The sequence below is a fragment of the Oncorhynchus mykiss genome, chromosome 15 (assembly GCF_013265735.2).
Source record: "Oncorhynchus mykiss isolate Arlee chromosome 15, USDA_OmykA_1.1, whole genome shotgun sequence".
Lineage (NCBI taxonomy): Eukaryota > Metazoa > Chordata > Actinopteri > Salmoniformes > Salmonidae > Oncorhynchus > Oncorhynchus mykiss.
The window spans coordinates 66,173,801-66,195,936 of NC_048579.1; the positions used below are offsets into that span (position 1 = coordinate 66,173,801).

The following is a 22,136-nucleotide window of genomic DNA, read 5'->3' on the forward strand; positions in this document are numbered from 1 at the left end:
AAAGAGAGGGGAAGACTGAGCAAGATTTAGAGAGAGAGAGGGAGCAAGATTTAGAGAGAGAGGGAGCAAGATTTAGAGAGAGAGAGGGAGCAAGATTTAGAGAGAGAGGGAGGAAATTTAGAGAGAGAGAGAGAGAGAGGGAGCAATATTTAGAGCGAGAGAGAGGGAGCAAGATTTTAAGAGTGACTGTGAACCAGAATGAGACACTTGTGAAATGTAATGAAAAGTGTGTGTGTTTCCAGGATGCCAGGATATGAGTGGGGTCCTGGAGAGTGCTGTGGTGGACACCAGCATACTGGAACAGTACCTCAGCAACGACATGGACCCAACATTGTAAGCATCCATGTTTACTTTATTGTACTTGAGGGTAAATCTGTTTCCAGGACCATCTAATACCTGGTAAGCATCCATGTTCTTAGTCCATCTACCACCCATAAACACAGCAGCTGTGTTAAATGGAATGGACGACACACATAAGTGTTTACAACACAACGGCACAATCCTAGAGCTGGGGTGGCCAACCATCCTCCTGGAGACCTACTGGTTCTGCAGGCTTTTGTTCCTGCCCTATACTGTATCTGCTGCAGGTGGGCAGCTCTCCACCATGGCACCAACAGCTACAGCTGTAGGCTTTGTTGTTAGCTAGTCAAGACAATGACATGTTAGGTAAGCAGAGAGAAAGGCTAGTTCTAGAAACCTTGTCTTTGGAGGGCCATGTCTGACTGTGTCTTTGGAGGGCCATGCCTGACTGTGTCTTTGGAGGGTCGTGTCCGACTGTGTCTTTGGAGGGCCGTGTCCGACTGTGTCTTTGGAGGGCCGTGTCCGACTGTGTCTTTGGAGGGCCGTGTCCGACTGTGTCTTTGGAGGGCCGTGTCCGACTGTGTCTTTGGAGGGCCGTGTCCGACTGTGTCTTCGGAGGGCCGTGTCCGACTCCGTCTTTGGAGGGCCGTGTCCGACTGTGTCTTTGGAGGGCCGTGTCCGACTGTGTCTTTGGAGGGCCGTGTCCGACTGTGTCTTTGGAGGGCCGTGTCCGACTGTGTCTTTGGAGGGCCGTGTCTGACTGTGACTGTGTCTTTGGAGGGCCGTGTCTGACTGTGACTGTGTCTTTGGTGGGCCGTGTCTGACTGTGACTCTGTCTTTGGAGGGCCGTGTCTGACTGTGACTGTGTCTTTGGTGGGCCGTGTCTGACTGTGTCTTTGGAGGGTCGTGTCTGACTGTGACTGTGTCTTTGGTGGGCCGTGTCTGACTGTGACTGTGTCTTTGGTGGGCCGTGTCTGACTGTGTCTTTGTCTTCCTAGCATGTTACCAGAGTCACCACCAGATTCTGGTTCAGAACCGTGTTCACCTCCGCAAATACCAGGTGAGCCACTGTGATAATGAAACCTCTTCCTTTATTGGCAGTACTTTATCAACAACGGTTGATAGGAATCTATTTTAATGCCAAGTGTTACAAACAGCACAACTAGATCATAATAATAAAATGTTCCTATTTTAATGAATGATATGACTGCCTTTTCCCCGTTCCTAACCTAGACGTGAGCTACGGCTACCAGGAAGTCTTCCAGACAGTGGCACGTCCTCCAGCCTCATCGTGCCAATATAAAGAGCTGGCGCCACAACCCCCACCACACCCAGGACTGCCATACCACCAGGGGCTGACTAACTCTTACACCAAGGCAGACACATCTCCAGGCTCACTGCCCCACAACCACCCCCACTACCTGAGCCCAGGGGAGAGCTATATACAGGCTAACACTGCCCCCACACCGCCCGTCCACAACCCCCACTACCTGAGCCCAGGGGAGAGCTATATACAGGCTAACACTGCCACCACACCGCCTGTCCACCACAAGGCTCTCCAGCAGCATCAGCCTCCTCCACTCCAGGGCCTGGCAGACAGCTACCCCAGGGCCAACGCACCCCCGGCCCCAGAACTACCTCCAGGCCAAGCCCCATACCTAGCCCCAGGCCTCGGGCTGCCCTCATCCTGCCTACTACCTGTGCCTGGATGCCCTTCAGAACCAGGATATTCATACCTGCCTCCCACAGCTGGTCAACACACAGGGTGAGAACTACTACTAAACTACCGTACAGCACATAAACTACTAAACTACCGTACAGTACATAAACTACTAAACTACTGTACAGCACATAAACTACTAAACTACCGTACAGCAAATAAACTACTAAACTACCTTACAGTACATAAACTACTAAACCACCGTACAGCACATAAACTACTAAACTACCATACAGTACATAAACTACTAAACCACCATACAGCACATAAACTACTAAACTACCGTACAGCACATAAACTACTAAACCACCGTACAGCACATAAACTACTAAACTACCATACAGTACATAAACTACTAAACCACCATACAGCACATGAACTACCGTACAGCACATAAACTACTAAACCACCATACAGCACATAAACTACTAAACCACCATACAGTACATAAACTACCGTACAGCACATAAACTACTAAACCACCATACAGCACATAAACTACTAAACCACCATACAGTACATAAACTACCGTACAGCACATAAACTACTAAACCACCATACAGCACATAAACTACTAAACTACCGTACAGCACATAAACTACTAAACTACCGTACAGCACATAAACTACTAAACTACCTTACAGTACATAAACTACTAAACTACCGTACAGCACATAAACTACTAAACTACCTTACAGCACATAAACTACTAAACTACCGTACAGCACATAAACTACTAAACTACCTTACAGCACATAAACTACTAAACTACCGTACAGCACATAAACTACTAAACTACCGTACAGCACATAAACTACTAAACTACCGTACAGCACATAAACTACTAAACCACCATACAGCACATAAACTACTAAACTACCGTACAGCACATAAACTACTAAACTACCGTACAGCACATAAACTACTAAACTACCGTACAGCACATAAACTACTAAACCACCGTACAGCACATAAACTACTAAACTACCGTACAGCACATAAACTACTAAACTACCGTACAGCACATAAACTACTAAACCACCGTACAGCACATAAACTACTAAACCACCGTACAGCACATAAACTACTAAACTACCGTACAGCACATATGGGCACATAAACTACTAAACTACAATACAGTACATAAACTACAATACAGCACATAAACTACTAAACCACCATACAGTACATAAACTACTAAACTACAATACAGCACATAAACTACTAAACTACCATACAGCACATAAACTACTAAACTACAATACAGCACATAAACTACTAAACTACCGTACAGTACATAAACTACTAAACTACCGTACAGCACATAAACTACTAAACTACAATACAGCACATAAACTACTAAACCACCGTACAGTACATAAACTACTAAACTACCGTACAGCACATAAACTACTAAACTACCGTACAGCACATAAACTACTAAACCACCGTACAGCACATAAACTACTAAACTACCGTACAGCACATAAACTACTAAACTACCGTACAGCACATAAACTACTAAACTACCGTACAGCACATAAACTACTAAACCACCGTACAGCACATAAACTACTAAACTACCTTACAGCACATAAACTACTAAACTACCTTACAGCACATAAACTACTAAACTACCATACAGCACATAAACTACTAAACCACCGTACAGCACATAAACTACTAAACTACCATACAGTACATAAACTACTAAACCACCGTACAGTACATATGGGCACATAAACTACTAAACTACCGTACAGCACATAAACTACTAAACTACCTTAAAGCACATAAACTACTAAACTACCTTACAGCACATAAACTACTAAACTACCTTACAGCACATAAATTACTAAACTACAATACAGCACATAAACTACTAAACCACCGTACAGTACATAAACTACTAAACCACCGTACAGCACATAAACTACTAAACTACCATACAGTACATAAACTACTAAACCACCGTACAGTACATATGGGCACATAAACTACTAAACTACCGTACAGCACATAAACTACTAAACTACCTTACAGCACATAAACTACTAAACTACCTTACAGCACATAAACTACTAAACTACCTTACAGCACATAAACTACTAAACTACAATACAGCACATAAACTACAAAACCACCGTACAGTACATAAACTACTAAACCACCGTACAGCACATAAACTACTAAACCACCGTACAGTACATATGGGTACATAAACTACTAAACTACAATACAGCACATAAACTACTAAACTACCTTACAGCACATAAACTACTAAACTACAATACAGCACATAAACTACTAAACCACCGTACAGTACATAAACTACTAAACCACCGTACAGCACATAAACTACTAAACTACCATACAGTACATAAACTACTAAACTACCGTACAGCACATAAACTACTAAACTACCGTACAGCACATAAACTACTAAACTACCTTACAGCACATAAACTACTAAACTACCGTACAGCACATAAACTACTAAACCACCGTACAGCACATAAACTACTAAACTACCGTACAGCACATAAACTACTAAACTACCGTACAGTACATATGGGCACATAAACTACTAAACTACCGTACAGCACATAAACTACTAAACTACCATACAGCACATAAACTACTAAACTACCGTACAGTACATAAACTACCGTACAGCACATAAACTACTAAACCACCGTACAGTACATAAACTACTAAACTACCGTACAGCACATAAACTACTAAACCACCATACAGCACATAAACTACTAAATCACCGTACAGCACATAAACTACTAAACTACCGTACAGTACATAAACTACTAAACTACCGTACAGCACATATGGGCACATAAACTACTAAACTACAATACAGTACATAAACTACAATACAGCACATAAACTACTAAACCACCATACAGTACATAAACTACTAAACTACCGTACAGTACATAAACTACTAAACTACCGTACAGCACATAAACTACTAAACCACCGTACAGTACATATGGGTACATAAACTACTAAACTACAGTACAGCACATAAAGTACTAAACCACCGTACAGCACATAAACTACTAAACTACAATACAGTACATAAACTACCATACAGTACATAAACTACTAAACCACCATACAGCACATAAACTACTAAACTACCGTACAGCACATAAACTACTAAACCACCATACAGCACATAAACTACTAAACCACCATACAGCACATAAACTACTAAACTACCGTACAGCACATAAACTACTAAACTACCGTACAGCACATAAACTACTAAACTACCGTACAGCACATAAACTACTAAACCACCGTACAGCACATAAACTACTAAACCACCGTACAGCACATAAACTACTAAACCACCATACAGCACATAAACTACTAAACTACCGTACAGTACATAAACTACTAAACTACCGTACAGCACATAAACTACTAAACTACCGTACAGCACATAAACTACTAAACCACCGTGCAGCGCACAAACTACTAAATTACCGTGCAGCACATAAACTACTAAACTACCGTACAGCACATAAACTACCATACAGCACATAAACTACTAAACTACCGTACAGTACATAAACCACTAAACTACCGTACAGCACATATCAGTTTGAGAATGACAGTCAAAATATGTTTTACTTCAACGGGATATTAATGTTTTAACACTTCCCTCTTACCCTTTCCTCTTCCTCCTCCTCTTCCTCCTCTTCCTCTTTCTCCTCCTCCTCCTCCTCTTCCTCCACAGGCTTATATTGCCTGACTGTAGGAAGAGAAGACGAACAGAATCCCTTGAGGTCCAGAACCATTTAGTGGCTGTTCCTATAGCAGGGGGCTCTGAGAGGGGAGGCGGTGACGTCCCGTCCTATGACAGTGACGGGGCCACAGAGAGCACCTCTGGGATGGGGACCTATCAGCTCCTCACCTGGGATCGCTACCAGCCTGGCCTGTGGACACCGCTCTACAACAGTAACTATGACATCCTGTGAGTGTCCTTCTGCCTTCACGGTCCCTCACTCTTCACCAAGGCTCATGCCTTCTAAACTGCCTGTCTTAGTCTCTAAACTCAAAGGCTATTCAACTAACGCTACATTCTTTTAAGGGACTGATTTTTTGTTCAAGTTAAGCGCAGGGGAAGCAAATATTTTTTCACTTTCTATGTCTGACAATGTCATAACTCATCAGTAATGTCTTAGTCATTTCTTAGCCAGCAGTAAAATGGTTTTAGTCATGAGTCGTTGTAAACAAACCCCATTTGGTTAAATTATTGACTTAAATGGACACAACTGACTCCTACTGTTATGTTATTCTTATCGTGCTTGGTCATTCATAATTATAAACTGGGTGGTTTGAGCCCTGAATGCTGATTGGCTGAAAGCTGTGGTATATCAGACCGTATACCACGAGTATGACACAACGTGTATTTTTACTATTCTAATTACGTTGGTAACCAGTTTAAAATAGCAATAAGGCATCTCATAGGTTTGTGGTACGTTGCCAATATACCACAGTTAAGGGCTACCCTGTTCAAAGGCTCTTTAATAATTTGTCTTGCCCCTCCACCCTCTGACACAAACACAATCCATGTCTCCTTTGTCTCAAGGCTTAAAACTCCTTCTTTAACACGTCTCCTCCCCTTCATCTTTAACCTGTCTCCTCCCCTTCATCTACACTGATTGAAGTGGATTTAACAGGTGACATCGATAAGGGATCATATCTTCTTTCACCTGGATTCACCTGGTCAGTCTGCATGGATTCACCTGGTCAGTCTATGTCATGGATTCACCTGGTCAGTCTATGTCATGGATTCACCTGGTCAGTCTATGTCATGGATTCACCTGGTCAGTCTATGTCATGGATTCACCTGGTCAGTCTGTCATGGATTCACCTGGTCAGTCTGTCATGGATTCACCTGGTCAGTCTGTCATGGATTCACCTGGTCAGTCTGTCATGGATTCACCTGGTCAGTCTATGTCATGGATTCACCTGGTCAGTCTATGTCATGGATTCACCTGGTCAGTCTATGTCATGGATTCACCTGGTCAGTCTGTCATGGATTCACCTGGTCAGTCTATGTCATGGATTCACCTGGTCAGTCTATGTCATGGATTCACCTGGTCAGTCTATGTCATGGATTCACCTGGTCAGTCTGTCATGGATTCACCTGGTCAGTCTATGTCATGGATTCACCTGGTCAGTCTATGTCATGGATTCACATGGTCAGTCTATGTCATTGAAAGAGCAGGTGTTCCTAATGTTTTGTCACTCAGTGTAGCTCGCTCTATCGTCTCTCCACAGCCCTTCCCCTGGTTACCATGTGGACACCGATAAAGGTTTCAACTACTCCACAGCTGACGAGTCCTTCGTGTGTCAGAAAAAGAACCACTTTCAGGTCACAGTTCACGTAGGGATGGCCGGAGACCCCCTGTACGTCAAAACACCCAACGGCCCTGCGCCGATAGAGAGCTTCCACGTCAAGGTGTTTGGCGTGAAGGTTAGTTTAACGCCGTCCCAATATGCAACACAAACTTCCCTGGAACATCAGCGTTTGACCTCGGCAGACTACTTCAGATGATGCCGAGGACATTTAAAGCACTAGTTTATTTGTTAGTATGTAAGTTAGCAGAGTTGGGTAGATTACTTTCTAAATGTCCCCCGTAACTCATCAACCCTGCTAGTTATCTATACTTTGACCGTTTGTTCTCCCCAACCCTGCTAGTTATCTATACTTTGACCGTTTGTTCTCATCAACCCTGCTAGTTATCTATACTTTGACCGTTTGTTCTCCCCAACCCTGCTAGTTATCTATACTTTAACCGTTTGTTCTCATCAACCCTGCTAGTTATCTATACTTTGACCGTTTGTTCTCATCAACCCTGCTAGTTATCTATACTTTGACCGTTTGTTCTCCCCAACCCTGCTAGTTATCTATACTTTGACCGTTTGTTCTCATCAACCCTGCTAGTTATCTATACTTTGACCGTTTGTTCTCCCCAACCCTGCTAGTTATCTATACTTTGACCGTTTGTTCTCATCAACCCTGCTAGTTATCTATACTTTGACCGTTTGTTCTCATCAACCCTGCTAGTTATCTATACTTTGACCGTTTGTTCTCATCAACCCTGCTAACTATCTATACTTTGACCGTTTGTTCTCCCCAACCCTGCTAGTTATCTATACTTTGACCGTTTGTTCTCCCCAACCCTGCTAGTTATCTATACTTTGACCGTTTGTTCTCCCCAACCCTGCTAGTTATCTATACTTTGACCGTTTGTACTCCCCAACCCTGCTAGTTATCTATACTTTGACCGTTTGTACTCCCCAACCCTGCTAGTTATCTATACTTTGACCGTTTGTTCTCATCAACCCTGCTAGTTATCTATACTTTGACCGTTTGTTCTCATCAACCCTGCTAGTTATCTATACTTTGACCGTTTGTTCTCCCCAACCCTGCTAGTTATCTATACTTTGACCGTTTGTTCTCATCAACCCTGCTAGTTATCTATACTTTGACCGTTTGTTCTCCCCAACCCTGCTAGTTATCTATACTTTGACCGTTTGTTCTCATCAACCCTGCTAGTTATCTATACTTTGACCGTTTGTTCTCCCCAACCCTGCTAGTTATCTATACTTTGACCGTTTGTTCTCTGCAGCTTGAGGCACAGACTCACAAAGTCACCATAGAACAGTCCCAGCCGGATCGCAGCAAGAAACCATTCCTGCCAGTCAAGTGAGTGTCCTCCATGTCACTATACTCTGTACTGTAGACTGCCGTGTTCCACGTTGGGAGTGTAATCTGTCATATCTGAACAATGACACAACTGTGATTTAAAAGGTATACAGTGCATAGCCAAAAAAGGGCCGATTTGGATGGAATCTCGGGCCTACATTTCTGACTAACATCTCGTCCCTCAGAGTGAGTCTACCAGGGGACAAGATCACTAGAGTTACTCTGGGAAGACTGCACTTCAGTGAGACCACTGCCAACAACATGAGGAAAAAGGGTAAACCCAACCCTGACCAGAGGTTGGTTACTGCCGTGTTACTGCCGCGTTACTGCCGTGTTACTGCCGTGTTACTGCCGTGTTACTGCCGTGTTATTGCCATTTGCCATGTTGCCGTGTTATTGCCGTGTTATTGCCGTGTTACTGCCGTGTTACTGACGTTTTACTGCCGTGTCACTGACATTTGCCGTGTTATTGCCGTGTTACTGCCATGTTACTGCCTTGTTACTGCCGTGTTATTGCCATTTGCCGTGTTACTGCCGTGTTACTGCCGTGTTACTGCCGTGTTATTGCCGTGTTACTGCCGTGTTATTGCCATTTGCCATGTTGCCGTGTTATTGCCGTGTTACTGCCGTGTTATTGCTTTGTTACTGCCGTGTTATTGCCGTGTTATTGCCGTGTTACTGCCGTGTTATTGCCATTTGCCATGTTGCCGTGTTATTGCTGTGTTACTGCCGTGTTACTGCCGTGTTACTGCCGTGTTATTGCCATTTGCCGTGTTACTGCCGTGTTACTGCCGTGTTATTGCCGTGTTATTGCCGTGTTACTGCCGTGTTACTGCCGTGTTATTGCCGTGTTACTGCCGTGTCACTAATATCGGCATTGAAAACAGTTTCAACATGTCGTTCCATGTGTCCTTGTGTTATGACCAGGTACTTCCTGATGGTGGTGGGTCTGTACGCCACAGTGAGGGAAGAGAGTTACCTGCTGATAGCGTTCATGTCAGAGAGGATCATAGTCAGGGTCAGTACTGAACCAGAAGTACCAAAGCAGGGATCATCTACTGTTGAGCAGATGTATTCTTTTTTTTTCTCTCTGAAAACTTGGCCAAATGAGACCACCCCGGGGGCCAAATTTGGCGCGGAGGACACCAGTTGGGGAACCCTGTACTAAAGTATTTAAAAGCATGAGACTCAAGCACTAAGTACTAAAGCATACTAAAGCATGAGACTCCTTGCTAAAATTTAAGATTAAATAAAGAATATATACAAATTAAATCAAATGTAGTTCCTACCATGTTTCCATTGGACAATTAGTTCTAGAATGCACCGTGATCTGAATGGAACCAACCGTAACCAGAACTCTAAACTCTTCCGTGTTCCTCCACTACAGGCGTCGAACCCGGGCCAGTTTGAGAACGACACTGAGGTGTTGTGGCAACGAGGACAGGCTCCGGACGCGGTGGTGTGCCAGGGGAGGGTGGGCATCAACACAGACACCCCCGATGAAGCCCTGGTGGTCTGTGGCAACGCTAAGATCATGGGGCAGGTTATGCACCCCTCCGACCGCCGCGCAAAACACCACATACAAGAGGTAGGAAGCAGCACATGCTCTCATATAATAGCTATCAAAATAAGGATTTTGGTGTGAAATAACAGGAAGGAACATAGAAATTGCCTTCACAGTGGCCCAGGGAATGATATCTTACCTGACGGGCCAATATTTCAACTGTGTAGGTGGATTCAACAGAACAGTTGAAGAGAATATCTCAGATGAGGATTGTGGAGTATGACTACAAGCCTGAGTTCGCCTCAGAGATGGGGATCGATCACATACATGAAACGGGCGTCCTAGCCCAGGAGGTGAAGGAGCTGCTGCCCACTGCTGTCAAAGTGGTGGGGGACATCACCTGCAGCGACGGACGGAGGATCCACAACTTCCTCATGGTGGACAAAGTACGTCTCCGTCCGCATGACATATAAGGCCTGATAACATGTGATCAGTGTGATAATCAGTATGAGGATTGCCAAGAGATCTGAGTTATGGTCCCACTTTGGGGCGGCAGGGTAGCCTAGTGGTTAGAGGCAGGTAGCCTAGTGGTTAGAGGCAGGGTAGCCTAGTGGTTAGAGGCAGGTAGCCTAGTGGTTAGAGGCAGGTAGCCTAGTGGTTAGAGGCAGGTAGCCTAGTGGTTAGAAGCAGGGTAGCCTAGTGGTTAGAGGCAGGGTAGCCTAGTGGTTAGAGGCAGGGTAGCCTAGTGGTTAGAGGCAGGGTAGCCTAGTGGTTAGAGGCAGGGTAGCCTAGTGGTTAGAGGCAGGGTAGCCTAGTGGTTAGAGGCAGGGTAGCCTAGTGGTTAGAGGCAGGGTATCCTAGTGGTTAGAGGCAGGGTAGCCTAGTGGTTAGAGGCAGGGTAGCCTAGTGGTTAGAGGCAGGGTAGCCTAGTGGTTAGAGGCAGGGTAGCCTAGTGGTTAGAGGCAGGGTAGCCTAGTGGTTAGAGGCAGGGTAGCCTAGTGGTTAGAGGCAGGGTAGCCTAGTGGTTAGAGGCAGGGTAGCCTAGTGGTTAGAGGCAGGTGGCCTAGTGGTTAGAGGCAGGGTAGCCTAGTGGTTAGAGGCAGGGTAGCCTAGTGGTTAGAGGCAGGGTAGCCTAGTGGTTAGAGGCAGGGTATCCTAGTGGTTAGAGGCAGGGTATCCTAGTGGTTAGAGGCAGGGTATCCTAGTGGTTAGAGGCAGGGTATCCTAGTGGTTAGAGGCAGGGTAGCCTAGTGGTTAGGGGCAGGGTAGCCTAGTGGTTAGGGGCAGGGTAGCCTAGTGGTTAGGGGCAGGGTAGCCTAGTGGTTAGAGGCAGGGTAGCCTAGTGGTTAGAGGCAGGGTAGCCTAGTGGTTAGAGGCAGGGTAGCCTAGTGGTTAGAGGCAGGGTAGCCTAGTGGTTAGAGGCAGGGTAGCCTAGTGGTTAGAGGCAGGGTAGCCTAGTGGTTAGAGGCAGGGTAGCCTAGTGGTTAGAGCGGTGGGCCAGTAACCGAAAGGTTGCTGGATCGAATCCCCGAGCTGACAAGGTAAAAATCTGTCTTTGTGCCCCTGAACAAGGCAGTTAACCCACTGTTCCCTGGTAGGCTGTCATTGTAAATAAGAATGTGTTCTTAACTGACTTGCCAAGTTAAATAAAGGTTCAATAAAAAAATAAAAAAGTTTTACTTTGAAGAACAAAATATGCTATTTGTCCCCCATAGGAGCAGATCTTCATGGAGAATGTAGGGGCTGTGAAGCAGCTGTGCAAGGTGACTGACAACCTGGAGAACAGGATTCAGGAGCTGGAGGTGTGGAACACACGGTCAGCCAAGCTAAAGGACATGGGCAGCCCTGCTAACAGCAGCAACCCTGCTAACAGCAGCGCTAAAGGGTAATGTCACAGTGCCACCAGGGGGTGCTATTTCTCTATGGCCTATTGCCTACAAGTTCTCTTTCAGTTTTCAAAATAATTTGGAGACACTGAGAGATTTTCAGCCAACATAAAAACATTTGTTTTAGTACATTTAGTCAGTCGGTTTAGTCAGGTACTCAGGGACTCTTTTCAAATCCCTGCTGTGTTTCAACATTTTTCTATTTTATTGAACCTTTATATAACTAGGCAAGTCAGTTAAGAACAAATTCTTATTTACAATGACAGCCGACACCGGCCAAACCCGGACGACGCTGGGCCAAGTGTGCGCCGCCCAATGGGACTCCCGATCACGGCCGGTTGTGATACAGCCTGGTGTGTATGAGACGGTGGGGCTGTACTGAGGATGGTTGACCTCTGGATGTGTTGTGTGTCTGTCTTTGTGACCAGGGCACTCTCATGGGGACCATCAACACTTCCTCAGCTCAACCATAACAGGCTTCTGCATTATGCCTCCTGTACTGTCAAATATCTCCACTTTATTGTAGTTTAGGAATCTCTCCTTTTGGAAGGACGGAGTTTATACTTGTAATGGACTGGATGACTGAATGCTCAACGTTCTTTAGTTTCTAATACATTTTCAACTGTCATTATTTAACGTGTTTCAACTGTCATTATTTAACGTGTTTCAACTGTCATTATTTAACGTGTTTCAACTGTCATTATTTAACGTGTTTCAACTGTCATTATTTAACATGTTTCAACTGTCATTATTTATTGTGCTGTGTTTCAACTGTCATTATTTAACATGTTGTGTTTCAACTGTCATTATTTAACATGTTTCAACTGTCATTATTTAACATGTTTCAACTGTCATTATGTATTGTGCTGTGTTCCAACTGTCATTATTTAACGTGCTGTGTTTCAACTGTCATTATTTAACATGTTTCAACTGTCATTATTTAACATGTTTCAACTGTCATTATTTAACGTGTTTCAACTGTCATTACTTAACGTGTTTCAACTGTCATTATTTAACATGTTTCAACTGTCATTATTTAACGTGCTGTGTTTCAACTGTCATTATTTAACGTGTTTCAACTGTCATTATTTAACGTGTTTCAACTGTCATTATTTAACATGTTTCAACTGTCATTATTTAACGTGCTGTGTTTCAACTGTCATTATTTAACGTGTTTCAACTGTCATTATTTAACGTGTTGTGTTTCAACTGTCATTATTTAACGTGCTGTGTTTCAACTGTCATTATTTAACCTGTTTCAACTGTCATTATTTAACGTGTTGTGTTTCAACTGTCATTATTTAATGTGTTTCAACTGTCATTATTTAACGTGTTTCAACTGTCATTATTTAACGTGTTTCAACTGTCATTATTTAACGTGTTTCAACTGTCATCATTTAACATGTTTCAACTGTCATTATTTAACATGTTTCAACTGTCATTATTTAACGTGTTTCAACTGTCATTATTTATTGTGTTTCAACTGTCATTATTTAATGTGTTTCAACTGTCATTATTTAACGTGCTGTGTTTCAACTGTCATTATTTAATGTGTTTCAACTGTCATTATTTAATGTGTTTCAACTGTCATTATTTAACGTGTTTCAACTGTCATTATTTAACGTGTTGTGTATCAACTGTCATTATTTAATGTGTTTCAACTGTCATTATTTAATGTGTTTCAACTGTCATTATTTAACGTGTTTCAACTGTCATTATTTAACGTGTTGTGTATCAACTGTCATTATTTAACGTGCTGTGTTCCAACTGTCATTATTTAATGTGTTTCAACTGTCATTATTTAATGTGTTTCAACTGTCATTATTTAATGTGTTTCAACTGTCATTATTTAATGTGTTTCAACTGTCATTATTTAACGTGCTGTGTTCCAACTGTCATTATTTAATGTGTTTCAACTGTCATTATTTAATGTGTTTCAACTGTCATTATTTAATGTGTTTCAACTGTCATTATTTAACGTGTTTCAACTGTCATTATTTAATGTGCTGTGTTTCAACTGTTATTATTTAACGTGTTTCAACTGTCATTATTTAACGTGTTGTGTTTCAACTGTCATTATTTAACGTGTTTCAACTGTCATTATTTAACGTGTTGTGTATCAACTGTCATTATTTAACATGCTGTGTTTCAACTGTCATTATTTAACATGTTTCAACTGTCCTTATTTAACAGGTTGTGTTTCAACTGTCATTATTTAACGTGTTGTGTATCAACTGTCATTATTTAACATGTTTCAACTGTCATTATTTAACATGCTGTGTTCCAACTGTCATTATTTAACATGTTTCAACTGTCATTATTTAACCTGTTTCAACTGTCATTATTTAACATGTTTCAACTGTCATTATTTAACGTGCTATGTTCCAACTGTCATTATTTAACATGTTTCAACTGTAATTATTTAACGTGTTTCAACTGTCATTATTTAACCTGTTTCAACTGTCATTATTTAACGTGCTGTGTTTCAACTGTCATTATTTAACATGTTCCAACTGTCATTATTTAACATGTTTCAACTGTCATTATTTAACATGTTTCAACTGTCATTATTTAACATGTTTCAACTGTCATTATTTAACATGTTCCAACTGTCATTATTTAACATGTTTCAACTGTCATTATTTAACCTGTTTCAACTGTCATTATTTAACGTGCTGTGTTTCAACTGTCATTATTTAACATGTTCCAACTGTCATTATTTAACATGTTTCAACTGTCATTATTTAACCTGTTTCAACTGTCATTATTTAACATGTTCCAACTGTCATTATTTAACATGTTTCAACTGTCATTATTTAACGTGCTATGTTCCAACTGTCATTATTTAACATGTTGTGTTTCAACTGTCATTATTTAACATGTTTCAAATGTCATTATTTAACGTGTTGTGTTTCAACTGTCATTATTTAACCTGTTTCAACTGTCATTATTTAACGTGTTGTGTATCAACTGTCATTATTTAACATGCTGTGTTCCAACTGTCATTATTTAACATGTTTCAACTGTCATTATTAAACATGCTGTGTTCCAACTGTCATTATTTAACGTGCTGTGTTTCAACTGTCATTATTTAACGTGTTGTGTTTCAACTGTCATTATTTAACATGTTTCAACTGTCATTATTTAACATGTTGTGTTTCAACTGTCATTATTTAACATGCTGTGTTCCAACTGTCATTATTTAACATGTTTCAACTGTCATTATTTAACATGCTGTGTTCCAACTGTCATTATTTAACATGTTGTGTTCCAACTGTCATTATTTAACATGTTTTGTTCCAACTGTCATTATTTAACATGTTGTGTTCCAACTGTCATTATTTAACATGTTTCAACTGTCATTATTTAACATGCTGTGTTCCAACTGTCATTATTTAACATGTTTCAACTGTCATTATTTAACATGCTGTGTTCCAACTGTCATTATTTAACATGTTTCAACTGTCATTATTTAACGTGTTTCAACTGTCATTATTTAACATGTTTCAACAGTCATTATTTAACATGCTGTGTTCCAACTGTCATTATTTAACATGTTTCAACTGTCATTATTTAACATGCTGTGTTCCAACTGTCATTATTTAACATGCTGTGTTCCAACTGTCATTATTTAACGTGCTGTGTTTCAACTGTCATTATTTAACATGCTGTGTTCCAACTGTCATTATTTAACATGTTTCAACTGTCATTATTTAACATGCTGTGTTCCAACTGTCATTATTTAACATGTTTCAACTGTCATTATTTAATGTGCTGTGTTTCAACTGTCATTATTTAACGTGCTGTGTTTCAACTGTCATTATTTAACGTGCTGTGTTTCAACTGTCATTATTTAACGTGCTGTGTTTCAACTGTCATTATTTAACGTGCTGTGTTTCAACTGTCATTATTTAACATGTTTCAACTGTCATTATTTAACGTGCTGTGTTTCAACTGTCATTATTTAACATGTTGTGTTTCAACTGTCATTATTTAACGTGCTGTGTTTCAACTGTCATTATTTAACGTGCTGTGTTCCAACTGTCATTATTTAACATGCTGTGTTCCAACTGTCATTATTTAACGTGCTGTGTTTCAACTGTCATTATTTAACATGCTGTGTTCCAACTGTCATTATTTAACATGTTTCAACTGTCATTATTTAACATGCTGTGTTCCAACTGTCATTATTTAACATGTTTCAACTGTCATTATTTAATGTGCTGTGTTTCAACTGTCATTATTTAACGTGCTGTGTTTCAACTGTCATTATTTAACGTGCTGTGTTTCAACTGTCATTATTTAACGTGCTGTATTTCAACTGTCATTATTTAACGTGCTGTGTTTCAACTGTCATTATTTAATGTGCTGTGTTTCAACTGTCATTATTTAACATGTTTCAACTGTCATTATTTAACATGTTTCAACTGTCATTATTTAACATGTTTCAACTGTCATTATTTAACGTGCTGTGTTTCAACTGTCATTATTTAACATGTTTCAACTGTCATTATTTAACATGTTTCAACTGTCATTATTTAACGTGCTGTGTTTCAACTGTCATTATTTAACATGTTTCAACTGTCATTATTTAACATGTTTCAACCGTCATTATTTAATGTGCTGTGTTTCAACTGTCATTATTTAACATGTTTCAACTGTCATTATTTAACCTGTTTCAACTGTCATTATTTAACGTACTGTGTTTCAACTGTCATTATTCAACATGTTTCAACTGTCATTATTCAACATGTTTCAACTGTCATTATTTAACGTGTTGTGTTTCAACTGTCATTATTTAACGTGTTTCACCTGTCATTATTTAACGTGTTTCAACTGTCATTATTTAATGTGCTGTGTTTCAACTGTCATTATTTAACGTGTTTCAACTGTCATTATTTAATGTGCTGTGTTCCAACTGTCATTATTTAACGTGTTTCAACTGTCATTATTTAATGTGCTGTGTTCCAACTGTCATTATTTAACATGTTTCAACTGTCATTATTTAATGTGCTGTGTTCCAACTGTCATTATTTAACGTGCTGTGTTTCAACTGTCATTATTTAACGTGTTTCAACTGTCATTATTTAATGTGCTGTGTTTCAACTGTCATTATTTAACGTGTTTCAACTGTCATTATTTAATGTGCTGTGTTTCAACTGTCATTATTTAACATGTTTCAACTGTCATTATTTAACGTGCTGTGTTTCAACTGTCATTATTTAACGTGCTGTGTTTCAACTGTCATTATTTAACGTGCTGTGTTTCAACTGTCATTATTTAACGTGTTTCAACTGTCATTATTTAACGTGTTTCAACTGTCATTATTTAACGTGTTGTGTTTCAACTGTCATTATTTAACGTGTTGTGTTTCAACTGTCATTATTTAACGTGTTGTGTTTCAACTGTCATTATTTAACGTGCTGTGTTTCAACTGTCATTATTTAACATGCTGTGTTCCAACTGTCATTATTTAACGTGTTGTGTTTCAACTGTCATTATTTAACGTGTTGTGTTTCAACTGTCATTATTTAACATGCTGTGTTCCAACTGTCATTATTTAACATGTTGTGTTCCAACTGTCATTATTTAACGTGCTGTGTTTCAACTGTCATTATTTAACATGTTTCAACTGTCATTATTTAACGTGCTGTGTTTCAACTGTCATTATTTAACATGTTTCAACTGTCATTATTTAACATGTTTCAACTGTCATTATTTAACGTGCTGTGTTTCAACTGTCATTATTTAACGTGCTGTGTTTCAACTGTCATTATTTAACGTGCTGTGTTTCAACTGTCATTATTTAACGTGCTGTGTTTCAACTGTCATTATTTAACGTGCTGTGTTTCAACTGTCATTATTTAACGTGCTGTGTTTCAACTGTCATTATTTAACATGTTGTGTTTCAACTGTCATTATTTAACGTGCTGTGTTTCAACTGTCATTATTTAACATGTTGTGTTCCAACTGTCATTATTTAACATGTTTCAACTGTCATTATTTAACATGTTTCAACTGTCATTATTTAACATGTTGTGTTTCAACTGTCATTATTTAACGTGCTGTGTTTCAACTGTCATTATTTAACGTGCTGTGTTTCAACTGTCATTATTTAACATGTTGTGTTTCAACTGTCATTATTTAACGTGCTGTGTTTCAACTGTCATTATTTAACATGTTGTGTTCCAACTGTCATTATTTAACATGTTTCAACTGTCATTATTTAACATGTTTCAACTGTCATTATTTAACGTGCTGTGTTTCAACTGTCATTATTTAACGTGCTGTGTTTCAACTGTCATTATTTAACGTGCTGTGTTTCAACTGTCATTATTTAACGTGCTGTGTTTCAACTGTCATTATTTAACGTGCTGTGTTTCAACTGTCATTATTTAACGTGCTGTGTTTCAACTGTCATTATTTAACATGCTGTGTTTCAACTGTCATTATTTAACGTGCTGTGTTTCAACTGTCATTATTTAACGTGCTGTGTTTCAACTGTCATTATTTAACGTGCTGTGTTTCAACTGTCATTATTTAACGTGCTGTGTTTCAACTGTCATTATTTAACGTGCTGTGTTTCAACTGTCATTATTTAACGTGCTGTGTTTCAACTGTCATTATTTAACGTGCTGTGTTTCAACTGTCATTATTTAACGTGCTGTGTTTCAACTGTCATTATTTAACATGCTGTGTTTCAACTGTCATTATTTAACGTGCTGTGTTTCAACTGTCATTATTTAACGTGCTGTGTTTCAACTGTCATTATTTAACGTGCTGTGTTTCAACTGTCATTATTTAACGTGCTGTGTTTCAACTGTCATTATTTAACATGTTTCAACTGTCATTATTTAATGTGTTGTGTTGATAATATATGTGTTGTGTCACACAGGAAAATAAACAGACACAGCAGTGTTCCACCACCACAGAAGCCAACACCTCTCAAATCTGTCAAGGTGAGGTAGAACTGCAGAAAGACTGTATACTTGTATAAGAACAGGTGTAACAGCAAGTCTGAATCAAACTAAACTAAAACCATTAACATTCATATTTATTCTCTTTTAGGCAAAGTTCCACCGCTGTTTAAAACACAAGTTTGTCCAAGTCAGCATGATCATTCTGGTAGCAACAATGGCTTTCTGGTAAGACTTCCTGTTACAACTGAGGAGCAGATGTTCATGTTACTTTCATATTGAAACAAAAAGTATGACTGCTTTGTTAGAAAATACCTCTGGATGTTGAAGCACTGCAATATACAGGTAACTTCCAGAGTAAAGGAAACATGAAGTGTCTTACTAGGGACGTTGGGTCACCACCAGCCAGAACAGCATCAATGCACCTTGACATAGATTCTACAAGTGTCTGGAACCCTATTGGAGGGATGTGACCCCATTATTCCACCAGACATTTCATCATTTGGTGTTTTGTTGATGGTGGTTTCAGGTGCCGCTTCAGAATCTATAAATGTTCCATTGGGTTGAGATCTGGTGACTGAGACGGCCATGGCATATGGTTTACATCGTTTTCATGCACATCAAACCATTCTGTGACCACTCGACCCCTGTGGATCTGGGCATTGTCATCAACGGGGGCATAGCCATGGTAACCTAAATAATGGCCAAAATAATGTACCTAAGCATGAGAATATAAATAATAACCCTTAAGCAGGATAATATAATATAAATAATAACCCTTAAGCGCGATAATATAATATAAATAATAACCCTTAAGCATGATAATATAATATAAATAATAACCCTTAAGCGCGATAATATAATATAAATAATAACCCTTAAGCATGATAATATAATATAAATAATAACCCTTAAGCATGATAATATAATATAAATAATAACCCTTAAGCATGATAATATAATATAAATAATAACCCTTAAGCGTGATAATATAATATAAATAATAACCCTTAAGCAGGCCAGGATGTTAATTGCTTAATTAACTCAGGAACCACACCTGTGTGGAAGCGACTGCTTTCCATATACTTTGTATCCCTCATTTACTCAAGTGTTTCCATTATTTTGGCAGTTACCTGTACCTGAATATAATATAATATTGAATGCATAAAGCTTTATCTATTCTAGTAACTGTATCAGAGAAATGAAAATGTGATAAAAGGTAGACTATCGGATCAGATGGGGTGGGACGTGACTGTATAAAAGCATTGGAGAGTTTAGGATATAGAAGTTTACTGTTCCTTTTCATAAATCCACTCTTGAAGTTTTTTTGTTGTTGATGTACCTGCATTGTAAGTCCCCTGGTCTGGGCCTGACAATGTTTTTTCTTTCTTATGTAATGTGTAATGAATGTGTTATGAAGTGTTATGACATCCCTATGTCTCTTCCACAGTTCTATTGCCATCACAGCTCTCTACATGCTGACTCTGAGAGACGACTCCGGCATGCTGCTTCCTGGAAACACGTAAGAAACACCACTGACCTGGCTTCACAAACTACAGATGCCGCCAGCCTTTATCTGCCAAGAATACGGTGCCAAGAATACTACTGAGACTCAAACTTTATCATCTGTGCCAAATGCTATCCAGAATGGAATGTGAAATTCATTTCAAAGTTCATATAATGTTTTTTTTTATTTGCAGCAACGAGACTACTGTGCATCCTCTCTACACCACAACAGTCAGGACTACCTTAGGTAAACAACCTCTCTACACCACAACAGTCAGGACTACCTTAGGTAAACAACCTCTCTACACCACAACAGTCAGGACTACCTTAGGTAAACAACCTCTCTACACCACAACAGTCAGGACTACCTTAGGTAAACAACCTCTCTACACCACAACAGTCAGGACTACCTTAGGTAAACAACCTCTCTACACCACAACAGTCAGGACTACCTTAGGTAAACAACCTCTCTACACCACAACAGTCAGGACTACCTTAGGTAAACAACCTCTCTACACCACAACAGTCAGGACTACCTTGGGTAAACAACCTCTCTACACCACAACAGTCAGGACTACCTTAGGTAAACAACCTCTCTACACCACAACAGTCAGGACTACCTTAGGTAAACAACCTCTCTACACCACAACAGTCAGGACTACCTTAGGTAAACAACCTCTCTACACCACAACAGTCAGGACTACCTTAGGTAAACAACCTCTCTACACCACAACAGTCAGGACTACCTTGGGTAAACAACCTCTCTACACCACAACAGTCAGGACTACCTTAGGTAAACAACCTCTCTACACCACAACAGTCAGGACTACCTTAGGTAAACATCCTCTCTACACCACAACAGTCAGGACTACCTTAGGTAAACAACCTCTCTACACCACAACAGTCAGGACTACCTTGGGTAAACAACCTCTCTACACCACAACAGTCAGGACTACCTTAGGTAAACAACCTCTCTACACCACAACAGTCAGGACTACCTTAGGTAAACAACCTCTCTACACCACAACAGTCAGGACTACCTTGGGTAAACAACCTCTACACCACAACAGTCAGGACTACCTTAGGTAAACAACCTCTCTACACCACAACAGTCAGGACTACCTTGGGTAAACAACCTCTCTACACCACAACAGTCAGGACTACCTTGGGTAAACAACCTCTCTACACCACAACAGTCAGGACTACCTTAGGTAAACAACCTCTCTACACCACAACAGTCAGGACTACCTTGGGTAAACAACCTCTCTACACCACAACAGTCAGGACTACCTTGGGTAAACAACCTCTATACACCACAACATGTCGGAGCTACCTTGGGTAAACAACCTCTCTACACCACAACAGTCAGGACTACCTTAGGTAAACAACCTCTCTACACCACAACAGTCAGGACTACCTTGGGTAAACAACCTCTCTACACCACAACAGTCAGGACTACCTTGGGTAAACAACCTCTCTACACCACAACAGTCAGGACTACCTTGGGTAAACAACCTCTCTACACCACAACAGTCAGGACTACCTTGGGTAAACAACC

The 22,136-nt window shown here is 40.2% G+C and overlaps 1 protein-coding gene across 3 annotated transcripts in view; it reads left to right on the forward strand.

Moving 5' to 3' along the window:
- LOC110516332 (myelin regulatory factor-like protein) overlaps positions 1–22,136 on the forward strand; it is a 52,838-nt gene that overhangs the window by 22,494 nt on the left and 8,208 nt on the right. For 2 of the 3 annotated variants that reach the window (XM_036945001.1, XM_036945000.1), the window contains exons 3-17: positions 243–333; positions 1,299–1,360; positions 1,534–2,065; positions 5,784–6,020; positions 7,334–7,529; positions 8,689–8,765; positions 8,951–9,061; positions 9,693–9,783; positions 10,153–10,353; positions 10,497–10,715; positions 11,985–12,154; positions 19,051–19,114; positions 19,224–19,300; positions 20,523–20,594; positions 20,773–21,889. In XM_036945001.1, the coding sequence (XP_036800896.1) occupies positions 243–333; positions 1,299–1,360; positions 1,534–2,065; positions 5,784–6,020; positions 7,334–7,529; positions 8,689–8,765; positions 8,951–9,061; positions 9,693–9,783; positions 10,153–10,353; positions 10,497–10,715; positions 11,985–12,154; positions 19,051–19,114; positions 19,224–19,300; positions 20,523–20,594; positions 20,773–21,667 (3,095 nt within the window). In that variant the 3' untranslated portion in view covers positions 21,668–21,889. Of the gene's footprint in view, positions 1–242; positions 334–1,298; positions 1,361–1,533; positions 2,066–5,783; positions 6,021–7,333; positions 7,530–8,688; positions 8,766–8,950; positions 9,062–9,692; positions 9,784–10,152; positions 10,354–10,496; positions 10,716–11,984; positions 12,155–19,050; positions 19,115–19,223; positions 19,301–20,522; positions 20,595–20,772; positions 21,890–22,136 lie in introns of those variants that run through there. The other variant, XM_036945002.1, reaches the window with a different exon arrangement.